At 23.7% G+C, this 22,040-nt stretch overlaps 1 protein-coding gene across 2 annotated transcripts in view; it reads right to left on the bottom strand.

Annotated features, from left to right (window-relative positions):
* The window catches only part of LOC113560587, a 110,818-nt gene that overhangs the window by 33,912 nt on the left and 54,866 nt on the right, over positions 1 to 22,040 (bottom strand). For both annotated transcript variants that reach the window (XM_026966561.1, XM_026966562.1), the window contains 22 exons: positions 20,947 to 20,991; positions 20,664 to 20,735; positions 20,436 to 20,483; positions 19,510 to 19,566; positions 17,815 to 17,859; positions 16,840 to 16,911; positions 13,378 to 13,521; positions 11,113 to 11,157; positions 10,296 to 10,349; positions 9,135 to 9,179; positions 8,866 to 8,922; positions 7,011 to 7,055; positions 6,814 to 6,864; positions 5,782 to 5,826; positions 5,153 to 5,197; positions 4,243 to 4,302; positions 3,879 to 3,926; positions 2,417 to 2,476; positions 2,172 to 2,216; positions 912 to 962; positions 642 to 719; positions 122 to 175 (listed from right to left, as the gene is read on the bottom strand). In XM_026966561.1, coding sequence (XP_026822362.1) covers positions 122 to 175; positions 642 to 719; positions 912 to 962; positions 2,172 to 2,216; positions 2,417 to 2,476; positions 3,879 to 3,926; positions 4,243 to 4,302; positions 5,153 to 5,197; positions 5,782 to 5,826; positions 6,814 to 6,864; positions 7,011 to 7,055; positions 8,866 to 8,922; positions 9,135 to 9,179; positions 10,296 to 10,349; positions 11,113 to 11,157; positions 13,378 to 13,521; positions 16,840 to 16,911; positions 17,815 to 17,859; positions 19,510 to 19,566; positions 20,436 to 20,483; positions 20,664 to 20,735; positions 20,947 to 20,991 — 1,266 coding nt within the window. The remainder of the gene's footprint in view (positions 1 to 121; positions 176 to 641; positions 720 to 911; positions 963 to 2,171; positions 2,217 to 2,416; positions 2,477 to 3,878; positions 3,927 to 4,242; positions 4,303 to 5,152; positions 5,198 to 5,781; positions 5,827 to 6,813; positions 6,865 to 7,010; positions 7,056 to 8,865; positions 8,923 to 9,134; positions 9,180 to 10,295; positions 10,350 to 11,112; positions 11,158 to 13,377; positions 13,522 to 16,839; positions 16,912 to 17,814; positions 17,860 to 19,509; positions 19,567 to 20,435; positions 20,484 to 20,663; positions 20,736 to 20,946; positions 20,992 to 22,040) is intronic.

Below are 22,040 nucleotides of genomic sequence, written 5' to 3'. Positions count from 1 at the left end.
ATAGTTATATAGTTAATTGAGTACCGAAGTAGTATTAATAGATACAAAATCAGTTTATTTGTACAAATATATTATAATAATATAATACATATTAAAAATTTAATTATAATCATTAACTTACATAAATTCTCAATTTTTTCTTCTAGTTTTTCATAAGGTTTAGATTTTTCAATAACTGTTAAAAATATTCAAAACATATATAATATCACATTTACATAAAACATTGGATTTTTTTTCATTGCTCGTAGCTCTATTGTGATTGTACCTAGTTAGCAATACCGAGATAGATAGATACGTTGGTAATAATATTTATAACGTTTATTAATTGATACAAAAAAAAAAACCATAAGTAGGTACGTCTACACTGTTACTAGAAATAGCCAATAATTAACAAGTACTGGTAACTCATCTGGTTTCCTATGCAGGCACAACTTAAAAGTTATGAAAAAATATATCTAATCTAATACATAATTTAATAATGATATTTGATTATCTATTCTATTTGATTATGTTTGAATATTTTTTTCGGAGGTTCTAATACAGTTCAAATTATATACACAAATAAGAGATTAATTATCCCAACACCATATTATGTATAATAATATATTATATTAATATTGTAAGTGAAGAATAAACTTTACTTTTTGAAATTATATTATTGTTCATGTATGATTTGTATTTGTTTTCTGTATAATCGGGGAGTTTCAGTACCTTATACACTAAAACAGAAATTATTAAACTTTTTGTTGTATTACCTAAATTTTTTTCAACATGAAAACAATTAAATTATGATTTGAAATTTTAATTATGTTTAATATTATTTCATTAAACACAAATGAGCTAATAAAATAAATAAAATAATATTATATTTATATTATGTTGCATATTTAATAATAGATATATTTCCGTACCCATGTTTTTAATCCTATATGCATATCTATTTTCAAACAGATCAGGATAAACTGAAAAAACACGAATAATTTTAACAAGAAAAAACATACGAAAAAAAGATATAATAATTATAGTTACAGTTCGTTCTCAAGTGGTGTATTTCCAACAAACAGAATTTTATTTTTATTAAAATAGATTTAATAAATAATTTTTAATTTCTTAAGTATTAATATTATGTATTAGATCCTAAGTTTTAACTTTATTAAATAGAGTTATCATATGTATAATATGTTATATTTCGATACATAAGCAATATTTTCTAAAAATTTTTATTACTTTGTTTTTGAATTCAGTTGTATTGAAAATACAATTTTAATTGATTGACAGAAAATTTTAAATAATTAAAAATTATCAAATAAATAACCTCAATAATAATTAGTAAGTAATAATATCTATACAATAGTTTCACACAATAATATGAACTGAATGTAACAATAAACTATTATATAAACGTATAGTTAATACTTTTACTATGAAACAGAAATTGTATTTCAAGGAAAAAGAAATTTGCAGTATGTATTTTTATTTTCTCTTATATGTATATTATATTTCATAATGTTGGATGTAGTATACTATACATATATTATATTCACACAGTGATTTACTAAGCATGTTTCACCCCCTTCGATCCAGTATTATATTATTTTAAGTAAGGAGTAAGTGATGGCGATACAAATATCTTTTATCAAATGAAAACCACCATTTTTTACCGTAAGTCGTGTTTAGGAGATGATTTTATTTTATATATCAATTTACATATTATATCGAAGTTATATTTATTATGTTAGTTTATGAATTATACAATATTTTATGGTTACCATGATAATTTAAAAAAAAATTAGTTATTAATACTAATTTTTTATTGTTTTATAATTTGTAAAAATTGTCCGAGTATAATAATATAAGACTGAATATGACATCTTTTTAAAAATTTGTTGTAAAACATTTTTATTAACTTTAATTCTTTATACACACGGATCTCACTCATTTAAATCCCTGTGTACATCAAAGTTTTGAAAAAATTACCTCTAAAAACTTCTTAAATGAAAATGTAAATAATTAAAAATATAATCTCTAAGTTTGTGTAAATTTAAAAATCAGAATTTGAATAAATGCATTATAAAAGGATAATGAAACAGTACAGGGGTGAGTTTAGGTGTTTAGTGAATCACTCAGTATAATAGGAGTTCAAACAAAAAATTAGATGTGATATGTCTTACTTCGTTTTAAAAAACTAAATACATCGTATGGAATGGGGTCTATGTCTAAAAACAAAAAATTGTATTTAATTAATTATTATGAATAACTCAATTAATTTGTACAAATGTACTAAATCGGATTTCGATATAAAAATACACGTTATAATATGTGACTGAGTTCGTATTATGGCTACATCGGTGTGGTTACGTCTAGATTATCAAGATTCGACTGTAATTATTATATTATTGAGTCTAAATAAATTTACTTAAAGAATTCATTTTAGCCTTATGTTGTGTATAGTCCTCGTCTGCTAGTGGGAAGTTGGCTGAAAAATATAATATCTATAATTATATTGTTTTTGAAGTAACCAATTAGATTTAAGCTATAATTCTGTAAATAATAACTATAAAAGTCCGTAACCCGAATTTTATATATAGTTGACGCAGACAACTACTATAATTGAAACTTTGTTAATTCAGTTATATTTTATACAGTTTTATATAAATTATAGTAAACTACTAAATAATTAATTAATTTATAGCTAATAATTTATATTTATTTAAGCATACAATATACGAGTATAAATGTAGTATTCGCAGTTTAATCCATCTAATGGATAATACGGATGACCGTATATTACGATAGATTTTTTTTTAAACATCAATCAATAAAGATACTCCCTAATACTGATTAAGTTTAAATTTACTTATACTGAATAAAAACTTGTCTGTCCGATTTTGTTGATAATAAACGATAACTGCTTTACTATTAAATAATCAGTATAAGCTAAACAAAGTTTTATTATCGTAATAAATATTGTATCATGTACATTTTTTAATTATAAATAAATAATAATAAATTTAGCATATAAAAGGTTTAATGAATAAAAAATAATATTTAGCAGGCGTACAATATCTAATTGACATGAAATTAAATTAATATAGATGAAGGGCTTTCTGCAAAAACCAGACATGTCTACTTTTTTCAAAAATGCCGTTTTCTAGCATAGAAATATTCTAGAAGTAGGCGAAGCAGATTATAAAATATAGCAAGATAGATTTATTAGATTAGCTCGTTATATTTATGTATAACTATAGTCTTTAAAGTAATAAATGTACTTTTTTGTTAAAGAATCAGATGAGCCCGAACTTAATTGATTTTTACTGTAATTAATTGTCACATTTTAAAACAATAAGTAAATATAAGTAGTGTGTATATATTTTGCAATTTGATTAATGTCAAATTTAGATTTTTTAACAAAATAATACGTTTTTTTATGATAAAAAATTGATAATTATGTGAAAAAATCCAGGTATACCTTATAATTCCGTGTCGGGTCAAGTTCATTATTTTATAAAATGTATACAGAACTTAGACGAATAAAATAGTGTTTATACATTAGTATGTACTAAAATAAGAATAATTTCAAAAAAAATAATTTCAAACCATAATAGAGTTTTTTGATCATCTCGAAAAGTTTCAAAAAGTGGATTTGTCTAATAATTGCGGAAAGTTTTTCCAGTCTTATAAACATGATCATAGGATAATATTATGAAATATTTTAATTAGATTGGTGTTTTGTCAATAAGTCGAGACGTCTGGTTAAACAGGATAATCCTCATTTAACTATTGATGATATTATAAAATATATCATTCAAAATACTATAAATACCAATTAAAATGGTATAATCAAACTAGATAAAATAGTATACGGATAGAGAACGTACCTATTCTAGCTCCATAGAATTCATCCTTTGTAAGTATTTCACTGATATCTAAAAATATTATATACTATGTAATGTGTATTAAGTATAATTGGAATATTATTTTAAAGAAAAATTATTTGGTGCATAAATACGACTATCTACTTAGACACAAAATTTAAATCAACAATAATTGGTTCATTTTTGGTTTGTCAACACTTTTGGTAAATATAGATTTTTAAAAACTGTAGGTTTACAATCTATACAATTTTAAAATAATATTAACCTTCTAAATAGCAGATTAATCGTAAAATATTTTATACTTTTTTCAATGATGGTTTATATGAGTTTTTAGTTCGCTTTAATAACATTAATTATTATATCGTACTTTCTGTTTTCATTCTTGTTCGATAAGTTTCATAACTCCAGTCAAATTGTTTTGGTAACTCTAATAAAAAATATTTTTCCATTATTAATTCTAAACATATTATTGTGTTTGTTATTATTGTTATTTATTATTTATATTTCAAAAACTGAGGAACTTGCTCTGCTGTACAGTTGGATTCGAGTATACATCGATATAATTACTCTATATAATTAATTTATAATTAGTTTTTTTTTTATATATATATATGAAATTAACAATCTGTACTTAATAGACACTTTCATTTAGTTATATATATATGCGGGTTATTTGTAACTTTTTTTTTAGTGATCGAGCAGATCACGACACCATTTACGTTTTAACCTTGAAGGGTTACCGGGAATTGTTGGAGTAGAGAGATTTCTAGCTAGCGAATTGGGATGAGATAGTAAGCGATGGTGGAAACGTTTATAATACATTTTAGCTTCATCATACACTAGTGGAATTTTTAGATCTGAATGGATAGTATGGTTAGTAGGGAGGGAATTTAATAGTTTACGTAATGCTATATTTTGAAAATAATTTAAGTTAGAAATTAAATATGGTAATAATATTTGTTATAATACCTATATTGATAATTTAATACGCGAAGATTAAAATAAACTGTAAATTGTCTGACATTTAGTGCATAGAGACTCCTAGACATATAAAAGTGCAGCTTGAAGCCAAATTATAAATTTTAATTTTAAAGAGGAGTTTACACAAGGACCTGTTAAATATATTTAGGTTATGGTTGTTTCCGTTCAATGTTAAAATTTTAATAACTTATTTTTCCATTAGTACTTCAGAAAATTATTACCGTATTTAAGTTTTAAATTTGTTAAAATTATTAATACGAGTAATTATTGTAAAACTTTTATTGAGCAAAACTTACTGCGTTTGTACTCTGTAAATTCATCACTAGATAGCATCAGTGTATCTAAATAAAATTAATATTATTTAATTACTGTAAGGGAAAATTGTGCGAATAACTTTTTTATTATTATTAAGTATTTTATTCACACCCGGGGAAATGCTTAAATTACAATTTCATTAAAATTGACTACTAAAATAATATATAAAAAGTTGTAAAATGAAGTGAGGTAATTTAATAGTTTGTTTTAAATCATACACAGTAAACTATTATATTTTATAATAATAAACTAAAATATTAGATCTAGAAACATCTATTCAGCTAATAATACATTTAATTAATCCATTTTAAATTAAAATTTGTTAATTAGCTTATAGATATTTTGGATTTTTATAAACGAATTAATAAAATAATAATATTCATCGTATTGATTAGAATAAAATAATTTAAACAATGTTACTATAAAAAACCACAGATGACAGCACACTTAATAATTGTCAAATACCTGGTTATTAATTTGTTTTAATTAAATAAATAAATATTTATATAATACAATAATAATACGTAAATATATTTTTATTGTTTTATAATAATAATAATATTTCGATAAAAATAAGTATAAAGTGTTCCTTATATTTATTCACGCTTACCTATAATTTCTTCACGGTCATTACTATTATTGGCATATTGTAGTTCTTCGATGTTAAAGTAAATACAATTAATACAAATTAAAGATAAATATATTTACATTCACTAACCATCAAATAATTAAAAAAATATGTAAATCTATTAAAAGCCAGTCGGTAAAGTTTGTTCTGAGTTTTAATTCTTGCCTCAGACGTTCATACAAATGCTAACATACGTCTCTAATTTCAAATCATAATGTGATGTAATTTAAATTTTTTAAATTTTTTGTGATTTTGTTTGTAAGTAGTAACCTCCCGAACTACTGAAACGATCTTGAAAATCCACTAAAATTTTCACTAGTAGAAAGCTACTAGCTTCTTGACTGACTTATATATAAATGTGAAAATGAAAATTCTTGTCACGTATGTTCTCCAAAACTACTCATCTGCTTATTTTGATTTTTTTTTAATAAAAAAGTACACTGTGAAGCAGGTTTTAAAACTATTTTTGATTCTATAAGGTATGGAAAATCGAATTATTAATTTTTAAATATTTGGCAAATAGACACATAAAGATATATTTTTTTTTTATCCGTGTTACTAATTATTATAAGTTATTATTATAAATTGGTATTTCAGTGAATAGTTGATGTAGTATAACACTACCAAACTTTTTCTTTGTTTTTGGTTCATACTATATTTAATCTTTATGAATTATTAGTTTTTGGACTAAAATGAAAAGGAAATCAATTTGGGTCGTTTTACAAAATAATAATAAAATGCTAGTGTTAAATGATAAAAAGAAAAAAGCAACGCTGGACGTCCCGTTCTGGGGCAACTATGTAAAGTTGAAATGTCGGAAATATCGTCTATACATCAAATTAGAAAATCAAAAATATTATTTATTCACAAGCGTAACATTCGGAAACCAAATTTAACGTAAATGTATTTTTTATGGGTGACGAAAGTGTACAGAGATAACTAGTACTTATATATATAATATACATTAAACATTTATCAGATATTTGCTTACATAAAATATATTAAGTAGCATACCTATGTCTAAGATGTAATCGTCGTACGAAATGTGATATATCCGTGGATAAACTAAAACAAGTTAAATTACAGCATAATATTATTTCAAAAACTTAACACATTTTCCCATTATTGCAGTATTTGTTGAAAAAAACCTTAAACTATTTTTAATTAACATTAATGTAATAAATGTTTGTAAAATAAGTAATAATACTCACATATTTTCAATTTCTTGAAATCTTCTTTATTAATTGTTGCTAAACCTAAAGTAAAATAATAGGTATGATAATACATATTTTAGAACTATTTAAATTTCATAGTGTTATTGGTGGAAGAATTTTAGATTATGTTAGGTAATAGGTATGACCAGTTTTTTCCTCAGTATAAAATTGTCACTAATCAGTTATCTTAATGGTAAACAGTTTTTGCTTTGACAAGTATGAACTTTTGTAATTTTAGTTGACAAAAATAGCTATCCAATTGTAATTTATAAATGAAAATATGTATTTTCTTAGTTCTATAATTTTATGTAAAATATATAATAGTTGTATATAATGAATTAATGAATAATGTGGTACACTATACATATGTTTAACTTTTTACTGATTTAAGCTAATGACCAAGTGTGGGCTATTGCATTAACTTGGATTAAACTCGGGTTGATAAAGGTAATTATCGTACTGTATATGTATATAAAGTAAAGTTAAGTAAAACAAAAATTCAAACATTTTTTAAAAAACTAATTCAGAAGTTTTAAAAACGCTAATCTTTTTTATAAATTTGATTAAAAATAATATTTTAAACTCGCCGAATTGATATTATTATTTAATTGAATTATTTTTTTGTAGAAACTATAATAGACTGAATTTAAAAAGTATTATCATTGATTATAAGTACTACTATTATTTATAATCAAAGGTATTATATACAAATTTGCCGTTTATAACGGACATGTTCTAAAAATGGTTGATGTTTAATATGTTAACTAGTATGAGTGTAGTATCTATACGCTTTTCCGTTGCTATTTAAACATGTATTATGTTTTAGAAATTATTAAAATTAAACGAGGCTGTGATTAAATTTATATACCAATATATTTTACAAAGAACATAATGTAAATGAGGTTATTAAAGTGCGTTAAGTTCGGCGTTGATTTGCAACACGGTCGCACATAAGTGCAATGTCCGCTCCGTTACCACTAGTTTTAATTATATTAACAGTTTAGGCGCGTAGCTAGATATTTAAAAAAAAAATGTAAATCTATGATGAGTATACCACGGCTGAGGGGGGGGGACAGTTCCCGGGTTTCACTCTATTGAACGCGTTTTCTCCTAAAATGGATAACATAATCTCTCTGAAAAATAACCAAACCCAAACGTCGCTGCCATCATCTTCCAATTCACCTATCCAAACGGGACGAAGAAAAAAATCAAGTCATTTGTTTCGCCAAATAAAATCGCTGTCCTGGCGAACGACGAGGGCAGGCAGTGAAATCAAATCCGACACTTCTTGTGATACTTCTAATATAATCGACGAATATACCATTTACCGACAACACGACAGTGCCAGAGCTCCACCAATCTATGTTCAAAACATAATCAACTACTTCGCTTTTAAAATACGCTAATACAAATCACCGGCCTAAATGGGTTCACATGCAAGTCTATGTCTTCTTTTCTGATTGTTCGTACTCATGGACGCCAATTGTTTAACGTAATCAAGCAACATCTAATAGCCATCAGTGCCCGTTTTCACATTTTTATAACTCCAAAATATCGACTTTATAAGGTCATAATCTGTCAAAATCTGCACCACAAAACACTTATTGCTGATATATCTGATGCACTTTCAGAGTTGGGCCACTCCACCAGACGTGTCACGAATGTCATAAAAAATGGCCACCCGTGCCCGCTTTCTCGTGGTTACATCCCAATACCAACATAAAATTAAATTAAAATAAAATTCAAATATAATATATATATTTTTTAAATATCATCTTTGCGTAGTTCAAACCTAACCTTTTTTGTTAGCAAATTGAACTACATCCTGATAAATATTTGAACAGTTTCTTACCCATTGATTTAATTTTTTCATTAAATTCCAAAAAAGAGTCTTGTAATTTCGGTAAACCTAAAAAATTTTGTAATATTGTTAGTTAACAAATTGTAGGAATGTGTCTAATATACGTAATTTCAAAAAATAACGAAATAGAATCAAAGAAAGATCAAAATAGATCTAAAATATTCTTTAAGTGGTCTGAAAGTTTTTTCTTCAATAGATAATCATGGTGTTATATTATTAACCCACATTCTAACAATTTATAAAATTTGAATAACACATACATTCCTTAAATGCAATTAATTCATTTGGACTCATTGGATCTCCATCTAAAAAAATTAAGATAATTATTATTATGAATGATTACCACAATATTTTTTAAAATATTAAGTTCTTAACCTTTTTTCATATGCACACCAAGTCCCTAAGACATTTATTTAATTTTCGCGTTGATTTTTTAGTATGGTTTTCAAATTAGTCCGTAGAAAAAACTTCACACCACAATTAATCCCTTTCCAATATTTTATAGATTATTACCAAACTTGTAACTGTACTTTATTTAAAATAGATATTTACTATATCTGAATTTACTAATAAATATTATATTTATGTATGTAACATAAAAGTTTTAAGGTTCTTAATTTTTAATTTTAATTTTATGATTTACATTATTGGTAGTGAAAAAACAAATGCTCGCTGTTGTCTCGAAAATAAAAATTAGAACACTATAAATGTCGAACTTTATTGTTTTCAAATTATTGTATAATATTTATAATTTAAAAGTAACTTAAAATTTTGATTGTTAAAAAAATAATTAATGTAAAATATTTTTTCAAGCTTTCTAACTATTTTACTGTATCTATAGATAGTTCTAAATGTATAAATTCAATTAAATTTATTGACAATCCTCAAAGAATTTTTACGACCCAAAAGTTGAGAAATGTTAGTGTAAAACTTATAATATTTTTGTTACTTCTTTAAAAGGCGTAGAGTGGATGTATATTTTTAACATTTTATGTATGCATTTTTGATTTGAATATTTTTAAGATATTTTTTTTTAGAAAATGAGGAAATGTATACCTTAAATAATCGGAATTTTTGAATCGTTTAAAATATTTTACGATACATAGAATATACGATTTTTTTTTTCTAATCAAAGACTCAAAATTAAATAATTTTTAGCGTTTTAAATTTGAAAATCAGCAATCACATGTAATATTGATATAATATGCACATTTTATTTCAAATTCGGAAACAAGTAAATCGAATGCGGTGTGCCTAGCATTAAATCTTTGTTATATTTATTTTTTTTTTTTCAGTCTTTGTCAATATATTTTTAGTAAATACTTATTATTTAATATTTTAATTTAATGATCAAAATAAATATTATTTATTTGTACTTGTGAAATAAAATATTATGAAATAGATTATTCTTAATTACTTACACTCCTTTACTTTTTCAACATATTCCGTGTGATTAATATAAAAATTTGGAGAAACTGTAATTTTCAATAAGATTTTATGTACTTCTGTTATATTTTATAATTATATATATTATTATGCAATAAAATATTAATGTATATAATATATATGCAAATTAAAATATTATAAATATTTGTTCATGCATTTTGTAATAACATGTTTCACAGATTCATAAACTAGTGGTTCCCAATTAGTATTGAACCACGGACCCCTAGCTAAAACTTAAATTGGACGGGGAACCCCTTATTTGTGATTATTTACTTTTTAATTTTGTTTAATTATATCATTAATTGTCAATATTTTTCGCGATAATCGATTTTATCTATCTACCTATTTATTTATAATATCTGAAATTTCAAATCACTACGTATTTAATAATACCACTAAAATAAAATAAAAATATCATTTCAGTGCTACATAATTACGGACCCCTAACATTAATACGTGGACCCCTGGGGGTCCGCAGACCATCAATTGAGAACCACTGTGACATAAACTATAACTAGATGGTCACACAGTCAATAACTTAAAAGTTTCAGAATATTTATTATAAGTAAATCAAGTATGTATAAAACAATATTTTTAATGATTTATTAAAAAAAAAAAATAAACTTCTGAATCCAATATAGTAAGTTGTTATTTTATGTAAGGTGGTTGGTCACAAACATAATTGGTATTTTATTTTCTTAATATTTTAATTTTACAAAAACATTTTAAGTTTTCATTATTATGTACTTTATAAATCAATTTATTTAAGTTAAAAATAAAAATAATAATTACGTGATATGAATATATTGTACGACTCTATTCTGATTTCACTTAAATCTAAAAACATAAATACATTTTTTATTGCTGTATTTTTATTTATCAATAATACTAAACAAAATATTAAAATATTAATTAAGAACCCAAATTAAAGGTCTTAGAATCCTAAGATGCTAAAATATTACATTTTAAACTCATTTTTAAATTTGATATGAAAGAAAACCCTAATGGTCTATATACAATAAAATTATTCATTAAATATGGAAATATGTTAAAAAAATATTTATGCGATGAATTAAAAAATAGTTTGAAACTAAAAATAAAGAGTACATAGCATATTAAATTCCAATTAGTAAATCTTAGCATAACTTAATATTTTTATTCGGACATAGGTATTTTAGTAAATACATTGGGAGACTGCCGGGCATGTGTTTTCAGTAAGTGATACTAAAATAATACATTTTTAATTTGTTACACTATAAAAACACCTACACTAAAATAATAAAATCGACCAATAAATATATTATTTAGTATTCAATTATTCAAAATAAAGATATGAAAATGTTTAGTGTTTTATATGATTAGGTAAGTATAAAGTATCAACTTTTAATAAATTTACAACACATAGTAGTTGAGTTTATAGATGACAATACCATAAACTTTATAAAGTGATTCATTAAACTTGCTCACTTAAATTTTTTATTTCAATTAGAATTTGAATAAATGCAAATTACTTACTTAAGAGGGCGGCACACCCACACGTGTTGTCTCCGTCTTACAAACGTACAACATGGCAAATGTTCGTTCAGTAGAACCGATTTTGTATGTTTCGCTTAAATATTAGAATTAAATGAGTAATGACCCATGATCAAGCTTAACATTAACTGTGTTTTATCATCGCTTATTTACAGTACTTTAATTTTTAAGTAAATTATATGAACATTTTAGTATTTTTAATATTTTACATGGATCGCTCAGAAATTAAAAATCCGAAAATAGAACACGGATAATGTTCTTATCTTTAAGTTTGATAATTGGTCATTTCACTCTAATATTTAAGTTAAACAGACAGAATTGATTATGCCGAATGATAATTAGCTATGTTGTAAATTGTAAGACGGAGAAAATACATACGTGTGTGGTGGAAAAATTGATAAATCACTCTGTATGTGTATTTTTTATTTTGTGACTTAAAAGTTATTATCACTAACTATTTACAAATTTATTTATTATACGTATAGAGCATTAAAGATGGACTGTAATCACTCATACCTGAGTAAATGTACTCAAATACTTTTTAAATTTGGTGTTCGGAAAATATTTTAGGAACTATCTTGAACCTATTTTCATTTAAAAATTTAAAATAATTATTCGCCATATTTCAGATTGATTTTTGATAATCATTATTAATCATACTATTTCATACATAATTTAAATCAAATTATTAAACCTTTATTGGAATATTTATTTTCATTTTTTATTATAAAACTAAGTTGCTATGATTCAAAGTTTTAAATTAAAATGATAACTTAAAGCGACATAATAATTTAAAATGAGTACTTAATTATTAATTAGTATTAACTGTTAAGTAATACCTTACTAATAAATAATAACGAAATTATTTTTTTACCTATTTGTACAATTAAAAAAGTACTTAAAAATATTCGAATACATGCCAAGTATTTGTTTTTGTTTTATGTATTTGTTCTTAAATACATTTTTATAAAAGTATCTTAAGTGTGTTTTAAATACTTTTTAGATGATTATAATATCTATTTATCTGTATTTAAATACAAATTAAAAAGTATTTTTTTAGAAGACTGCGCATATTATACAACTTTTAACTCATCAACTATTTAGGAAAATAGTCTTAACCATGACCTTCAATATATGTATTTAAGACAACTTATAAGAATTTACAAAAATTTTGCTTCTATTATGATAAACAAATGAATGAAGGTGTTTGTATGATCTAAAGTTAATACTTATGTAAGGATATTCAAAATCATTTTCAATATCAAAATTGCATTATAAGATTCATCGATATAGTATAATGAAAATCATTCAATTTATATTAAAATATAAAATATATATTATATCTATATAATAATGTATAATATTCAGCATAAATATTGCTAATATAAAGATGATAAGAAGCTCTTACAAAATATGGTCTATTTTAAATCTCCTTAACAACGTTATAAAATGGGTTTCCCGTCTAATAAACTTTTAATGAAAAGTGAAAAAAACAATCAATATCGTGTAGTAAAAAATTCTAACCGATTGGTGTAAACTGTGTACTTTGTAACATTTCACTTTTCGATGGATTTTGCTGGTGTGTAGAAGAAGTCGGCATCTCCATATCTATTAGCTGTTGAGGAATCTGTGTCGTAACTGCTGATTCCGGAATATTACTGAAAACAGCTGAAATAATAAATAAATTATTATTTGGAAGTTAAAGTTAAAATATTTTTTATGTCATTCGTATCTTTTATTTTTTTTAAAACAGAATACAATATTATATTACTTATTTATAAGGCTACAATTCTAACATGTTTATATAACATATTATATATAAATATATATATAATATACATAAATATGCACTGAAAATATCATAATATGTGATTTAATTTATTTTGTAACTTTAAGTAGGTATATTAAAAAAAAAAAAAAAAAAAATGATATAATTTATTGATATGATACTTAATAGTTTCTTAAAAATTAAATCTTAATTGCAATGGATATCTATAGTATGTTTAATTGCTCATTTTTAAATTATCAATTACAAATGGTCACATTTTGATCGTAAAACTGAGGTTCATTGGCATGGCCGTAGCCAAGGAGAGGGTGTTAAGGTTCACTGGATTCAGGCCTCCCCGAAACTATTTCTTACAAAGATTTTTTTCGTTTTCATCAGAATTTAAAAATTTGAACAGTTATAAAAAGTAAATATTATAATTTATAATATTGTTATAGATAGATACTATTTTCTAATAGTACACTTGCGTGATTCATATTATACTATATTTACACACTGTACTTTAAGGCATTGGATATTGGTACTATAATTAGATAAGTTCACTTTTTTCAAATTTGATTTTTTTGTTAATTATTTAAATTTTTTTTTTATATTAATCTATACATTAATAAAATATTTCGTATGTATAGTGTTCCATTTTGTTTTTATAGAAGATACGAATATTTTTATCTCTTTTCGGTCACAAAAACCAGGTACGTTCAGAAGGTTATAGGTAACTTTATGCTATTTCAGAAATTAATAAAATTTACATGGCGGACAGTTTGTACTATTTCAGGTAAAAAAAAATGTTGAGGTATGAAATGTTAGACATAATTTGTTATTACAAAACACAGGTACCTAGTTAACAATGTTAGCATACATAAATAATAATAATAATAATAATAATCAGGGCTAGGATTTGTATGCAATAAAAAATTGTAAAATATGCATTTTATTTACCAAAATAAGCATTTAAATTTTTATAAGATAAACACAAAAATAAAGTTACAATAAAAAATATTTATTTATTGAAATACATCAGCGACTGGCTGCTTGTCTTAATATCATATAATTGAGAAATAAAATAAAATAATTTAGAACTAAAATTTATAATTCACATTCAATAGTGAAAATATTTTATGTTTGAAAAATTGGAAAATTTATGTTTGACAAAAAAATCCAAGTTTACTTTAATCAGCGGGGCTAGAATTAAATACGAAATATACTATAAAACATACATTTTTCGCAATAATATTATGCATTTTATCCAAAGTATGCAAAAACATGCAAAATAAAAACACCACCATTTACATACCGTACAAAACGTCTGCCATCAAATTTTACCATTTTATTATCACCGTACAAAGTTTCCGCGATATGCAACTCAAACAATAGATAGTACAAACTGTCCGTTTACCGTTCAGAAGTATCCATAAAAATATCGTAATAACTGATATGCGTATTTTTTTTATTGGTTTCAATAACCAAATACATCTAAACGTAACTGATTATTAATCCTAAAGTTTTAATTAGATTTTTGCTATTCTAACTGGTGAAATAATCAGGTATAAATAAATTATATTTATTTGCGTGAAAAAAAAATAAGAGTTAAGCAAGTAGTATTCTATAAGGTAAGCGTTTAAATAACTCGGGGTTAATGTTTTAGGTGAACTTATAGGTAAATGTTATAGTTAATCCTGATATTGTCTTATTATTGGTATCTAATATTTTAGGTACTTTCAATTAATTAAATTCTCATTTTTATTTAATACTGTTGTTTCTTCTATTGCTTGCAAAAATGGAAGCTAGTAACTATGATCTTCTAAATATCAGGAATCTAAGTGTTTATCATGTTTATCGGTGTTTGCCTGCTTTGTGGGGTATCTTCAATTCAAGTTTTTTTAGTCACGTTATGATATTATCTCAGTAATTTAAGCTGCAGTGATCTATACGTAAAGCACACGTTATTGTTAAATATATCTCTGTGGGTCAGGGTTTTCACCGACGTCGGAAGACTATACTCTATTAGAACGCGTTCAATGTACATGTCTTAGATTTCCTGAATTCATACTAAATATTTTACATTCACTCTACAATATTATGATCCCATACTACCAAATTTGCAGAAGAGAATCATTATCGATTCATTGATTAAACGTTGACGTATTCTAATTTTATGAGTTAAGTTTTTAAATAATTTGTTATCTGGTGAAATAGAATTTTGTACTTTACTTTCCCTCGTAATTTAAAATCTCTTCAGTATAATACCACTAATACCCGATACCAAAAGTGTTCCTCCAAAAATTATTATGCTAGTCAAGTTATTTAAAAAATACAATTTATTAATCTAAACATTTGGTTACTATTGGTAATATTTACCATTTAATAATATTGTATTTAATGTTATGTAAATTATATCGTTGTAATAATTAGTTGATTTCAAGTAAAATATGTAAATATTTTTTCAAAGTACCATGCCTTTTTATAAATGAAAAAATCGTAAAATTGTTTATGTTCGTATAATATTTTTCTTGCATTTCCATGTCCTTTGAAAAAATGGCAAATTTATTTTATCAGATTTTATGCTTAATCCGTTATAGTCATAATATGTCTTAACAGTGTAAAGGAGGGTCGGCATCCTGTAGCTTTTTAATATACAGATGAATTTCTGCCAATAATACGTATTATAGACAAATAATGATGGCTTAAAAAAATGCATGTTCATATCAATGATAAACATTAAACATCATTGTTTTGTAAGTTTTTTAGAAAAATGGTTCTTTCCTCTACGAAATGTTTACCGACCCTTACATTTTAAAACAATTGGACTTTTTGTGAATTGGATATTTATGTGTAGTTGGAATATATTTCCCTTTATTCGATACGTACGAATAATATTTATGTTTATTGCATAACTCTAGTGAAAACGATCGTTTAACTCGTTAATATAGTACCTATTCGAAAAAATTATGTTTCATATGATTTTCAATATAAATAAGCATATTAAAATATTTATATAGTGCATTTTGACATGTTTGATATTTTGGAATAAATAGTCATCATTATTTCAACAATAAGTCATTATTCATTGATCTAAGTAATTCAAAATAATATAATCAGTATATCGTAAGGCATGCCTGAAATAATTTTATTTTTACATTGCGCATTATTTAGTCGCTGATTTATTTAAAACTAATATAAATATTTGATATTAGTATTACAATTATAAGAAGAGGTCATATCTTTAGTTCTTGAAATATAAACTAAAAATGTTTCTGCTGGATGTGGCATCTCTGTAAAAACAATAAAACATTACATTTTAACTAGGCACTCAAATGTTTGAAAGTATACATCAAATTAACAAAAAATTATTGTAATTAAAATAATATATCTAACAGTGGTTTATAATTTTTGATTTATTTAAAATTGATCAAAGTATATACGATGTGTCAATTAATATAAAATTCAAATAACCACGAGGGTAGTGCTCAAGTACATTTTCAGTTAACCATATAAAAATTAAAAAATATTCTTGATTTATTTGTAGTATTTAATCATAAGCCATCGGCTACTGGTAAATTTTTTTAAAAACTATGTGATTATATAATATAAGCGGATAATTACTTGAACTTATTTATTGTTTATGTGTCTTTATAGACTTATAGTATATAAATGCATAAACATTTTGTCATAATGCATTTATTACGTATATAGGTACAAGGTACAGTTAAGGTACGACAATCATTAATGGTTTTTTTCTACTTTGATAGTAATCTAAAACTACATACTTATCAATAAAAATGAACAAAATTTATTGTTGAATATTCCAAGGTTAGGTTAGGTTTTTCAATAATTGTTAAAAAACAGTTAGTTTAAGAATGAGAAATTTAAGTGATGGATTTCTATTAAAAAAATCACAATAATTGATTTGGTATAGCTAGGTTTTACAATGATTTGTCTATCTATCTTATAGTTGAATACATAATGTAGTTATAATGTGTTATATTTATTTTTCTTTAATGTTGATCCATAACTATATTTGTTTTGTTAAGCACTAAAATGACGTATGAATTAAGATTAGAAAAAATAAAATGTAGATAAGATATTTTATTGTGTTTTATCACATTCATTTATAATTTATATTATAAATATATTTATATTTATTTATTTATTTATAAATAAATTTAATAAATTACCAAGTAAATATCGATTGAATTGTTTTACTGTGATCTCTGGAAATTCTAAATCAATAAATGTTAATATTATTTAGAGCCTAGAGTTTTTATTCTGGTGTATAAACAACAAACTATTTTATCATATTATCATACTTTTATTGACATTTTCGAGTTGTTTATAAGTTAAAATAGTCCTATTCTATAAATATATACATATATCACATTCACTGATTAAATTGTTCATGAAAAATTATCCAGTTCATGCAATGTAAACCGTTTTTTTCTACTTAGTGAAATAATTAAGAATTTCATGAAGTGGCTATTTTTTCACAAAATGGATACTAAAATTTCATATCGTGTAATTTTTATCATCAAATGGTTATCCACTTGGGGAAACATATAAAACGTTACCATGTATTAAAATTATAATTTGTATGAAGGATGTCTATAATGTGATTTATTCACAGTATCAGCATAACAAGTTTATAAGGAAATATAATTAAGATAAAAGATAATGATATTTTGAAGAAATTAATTTACTCCAATTTTAATACAAGAACAGAAAAAGCAACATGTTTTTGAAAACTTTAAATGTATATACATACAACATAATTAATAAGACTATTTAAAATTATTTAACAAATTTCAACTTTAAATGTCTATAAAAAGTAGTTGTATTTATTTTTTTTAGATTTTACAATTTTTGTATAAACTACCTATTAGGAATTGTTTATTAAATTCCAAACTTAGATATTAAACCAACAATTTTCATACATTTTTAACATCAAAATTTTCAATTTTTGTAATATAGAAGAATTTCTTCCAAATTTTAATTTTGTAAATTAAATATTTTTAATATTTCTATAGTACATAGTATTATATAAAAAAATACATACAATACATACAAATAATAATAATATTTTTATGTAATAATATTCAATGCAAAAAAGAAAAAGAAAAATAGATCTATACAAAATATAGTAATAGGAAAAAATTTAGTGTTTAGCTACAATTATTTTTAATATAATATCTATATTTCTAAATTTTTAATTGTATAGTCTCTTGTAAGTAGACATTCATTGATTAGTAATCCGATATTGATATACAAACAGATTAATCTTGTACGTAAATTAAATTATAATTTACATATATTTATGTTAAGAGAGAAAAAGTTTTATTCACTTCATATAAAATAAACGAAATCTAGTTGGTATTTTTTTTAGAGTGGGTAGTAAAAGGTACATTTTAATTAAGGAAGAACAGGCATTCTTAATTTTTTTTGGCACGACTTGGAACAATATTTAGTAGCAATTGGCTCAGTCTATTAGTCTCATACGTTAATTTGTAAATATATACTAGATACATAACCAAGAATTTTTAGTTACAATTTTTAGGACAATAATATATGATTAAATATATACTATTATAATAAAAACGACGATTTCAGAAAAATGTATTAAACCTACTCTACCGTATTACCTATTGATATTAAAATAAATTACTATAGTCTATAATAGTATTACAAATAACTAATAAAATATGTATATAGTTATAATGCTGACTAAACATCTTCACTCACAATAATGTTTCGCATGCAATGGTTAATTATTGAATTAAAAATTAACATATACGTTATAGTGATCTAATCAATGACGAGTTATAAATTTATAATTGACACCTACCTCTCTGAGAATTTAATTTTTATGAAGTACTTACCTAGTTCTTTTGTTCTATTTCTGTAGATTTCAATACTTTCGTGGAATCCAGGCAAGACTGAAAATATAATAATCAGAAGTAGTGTTTATAATATTAATATTTATAAGGTTTTTTAGTAATAAATTCAAAATTAGACTAAACTACAAAAGGTCTGGGAAATTCAAAGCCGACTTTATCACTTTCAGCGCCCAGTGCAAGAATTAATTTGGTGCCTATCCTTTTGAACAAATTCTAAAAATTATGACACCTCTCACGCGCTGTTTTGTGTTTGGCACTCTGAGTCGTCGTATGCGTTTGTCGTATTTTAAGCTGACCTTGGTAAAATTAGTCGTTTAATTTGAAAATTTCTCAATGATTAGTGGGTCATTTGTAAGTAATGTAAGTAAAAATTATTAATTTATAAGTCCGGCTGTTTACGATTATCCATAAATGCTTAAATCGTGGCCTTAGTTATGAAGCACTGCTAACTTCTTTTAAGGGATAATTAATTAAGGGATGAACGACTTACAAATTTTGAATTTGTGTTTAGAAATACTTATAAATTTATTTAGAAAACTCGGATTAAAATTTTAAAATTGGGTGGCCAAATTCATGGACTTTTAGACTAGCATTATTTTTTTTAGATACTAACTAAAGAGTTTATTATATTATTTTAGGTAATTTTAATATGATATTGATTATGCTTGATCTTAGTTCATCAATTTAGTTATTTAAAATTAATAATACATTATTGCTGTCATAATACTACAACATAATTTTATGCATTATGTGGTAATTTCTTGTGTATCATTTATCAATAAAATATAATGACTTTTCATAATATTATTATTGTTATTATTTATCGCGTATTTTAGTTTTTATTTAGATGAAAAATGCAATTTGATAAAATATTATAAATTAAAAACCAAAATTATAAAACGACTTACGTTTTTTCATTTGATCATACCAAATTTGAGTAGTAACATTTGGATTTTCTAAACAAATTAGATTATAATAACTATTAGGTATCCTTCGAAGAAATATTTATTCATACAATAAAACTATGTTATTTTATTTAATTTTATATAATAGTCAATAGGTATTTTCAATAGTGTTATTCAACATTTAGTTATTTTAAAAATTCATTTTTATGAAATATTAAATGAGATACTTACGATTAAGATCAGAATTTCTTGTGTAATGTCTCCAGCAAAAATTTTCAAAACTATCATATTTGAATGGATACGCTAAAAATATATTATAAATTAAAAATGTTTGGATATTTTAACTTTGAATAGTTATCATAAATTTTCGGTTTTGGTATAAAATATTTCAAATTGTCCACTTTAAAAAGTTATCTTTTAGTTGTATGCATCATTTAAACATTTTATTAATACGTAAACATTCAAATTGAAGCAACATGTTAATAGTGAAATTCCAAGTTTTAAAATAACTTACTTAGCACATGATCTATGAATTTGTTCATTTTCAGTGTTTCTATACCTAAACATTTTAATGGAAATTTTTAAAAAATCGGCTAACTACAGCGTGGCTTATTAAAATATATTATTTTAATATATATGTATATATTAATTAATATATATTTAGTATATGTAAATAATGTTTTGAATTCATGATATATGTTTAATATTTACAAATATATTATAATGATTGATCATGATTGATTCTCTTTTATCCTTTAACTATGCATTTTTTCGATTTATTTTTGAATTTTTAACAAAAAACACTTAAAAATTATATTTTTAAACTTTTAAGATTAATTTTGAACACCATTTATGGAGTGGCTTATGACAGTAGTTATATTTTCAAATTATAATCACTTTTTAACTATACATTGATAGGCAGATTATTTTATTGAAAATTTGGAGTATCAAAATTAAAATTTAAACAATTATTTCCTAAGTTTTAAAATATATATACATTATACAACAATAACATGATGTAACAATAATGTTAATTCTTAAGAAGACCCACATGTGTTCTCCGTCTTACACACGTGCGATATAGCAAATTTTTATTCACCAGTTTCAATATTGTGCTGTTAGTTTTGATATTAGAGTAAACTGATCTATTATACAATTTAAAAGTAAGATTATTATCCAGGGCTCCGCATAGCTTTTTTTTGATATTGTTATTTTTAAGTAAGTTATGATCATTTTAAAATATACAGTTTCAAATCAGTCCTCTTAATAACGGTTAAAAAAAAAATATATAAAATATAATATAAATTCAAAGAAATGATCTGCTCAACAAATCACAGTAATATCTCTTTAAATACATTTATTATAAAAGGATAAAAAAAGATTGAGTTGTTTAATTACTGTACGCGTGAACTAATATAATATAATATTATTTCGAGGTGTAAGTAACAATTATTATCTGATAAGTATCTAAACATTATTTTTAGAGGATAGTCACATCCGCATTAAACAGAATTATGTGTTTTCTTTTGAGTGTGTATTTGTATACACTATAAGTAGTTATAAATGTTGATAAAAATCTATGAACATTTTCTCATCTTTTATATCATT

The sequence above is a fragment of the Rhopalosiphum maidis genome, chromosome 1 (genome assembly GCF_003676215.2).
Source record: "Rhopalosiphum maidis isolate BTI-1 chromosome 1, ASM367621v3, whole genome shotgun sequence".
NCBI classification, from domain to species: domain Eukaryota; kingdom Metazoa; phylum Arthropoda; class Insecta; order Hemiptera; family Aphididae; genus Rhopalosiphum; species Rhopalosiphum maidis.
This window is presented reverse-complemented; position numbering and strand designations above follow the sequence as displayed.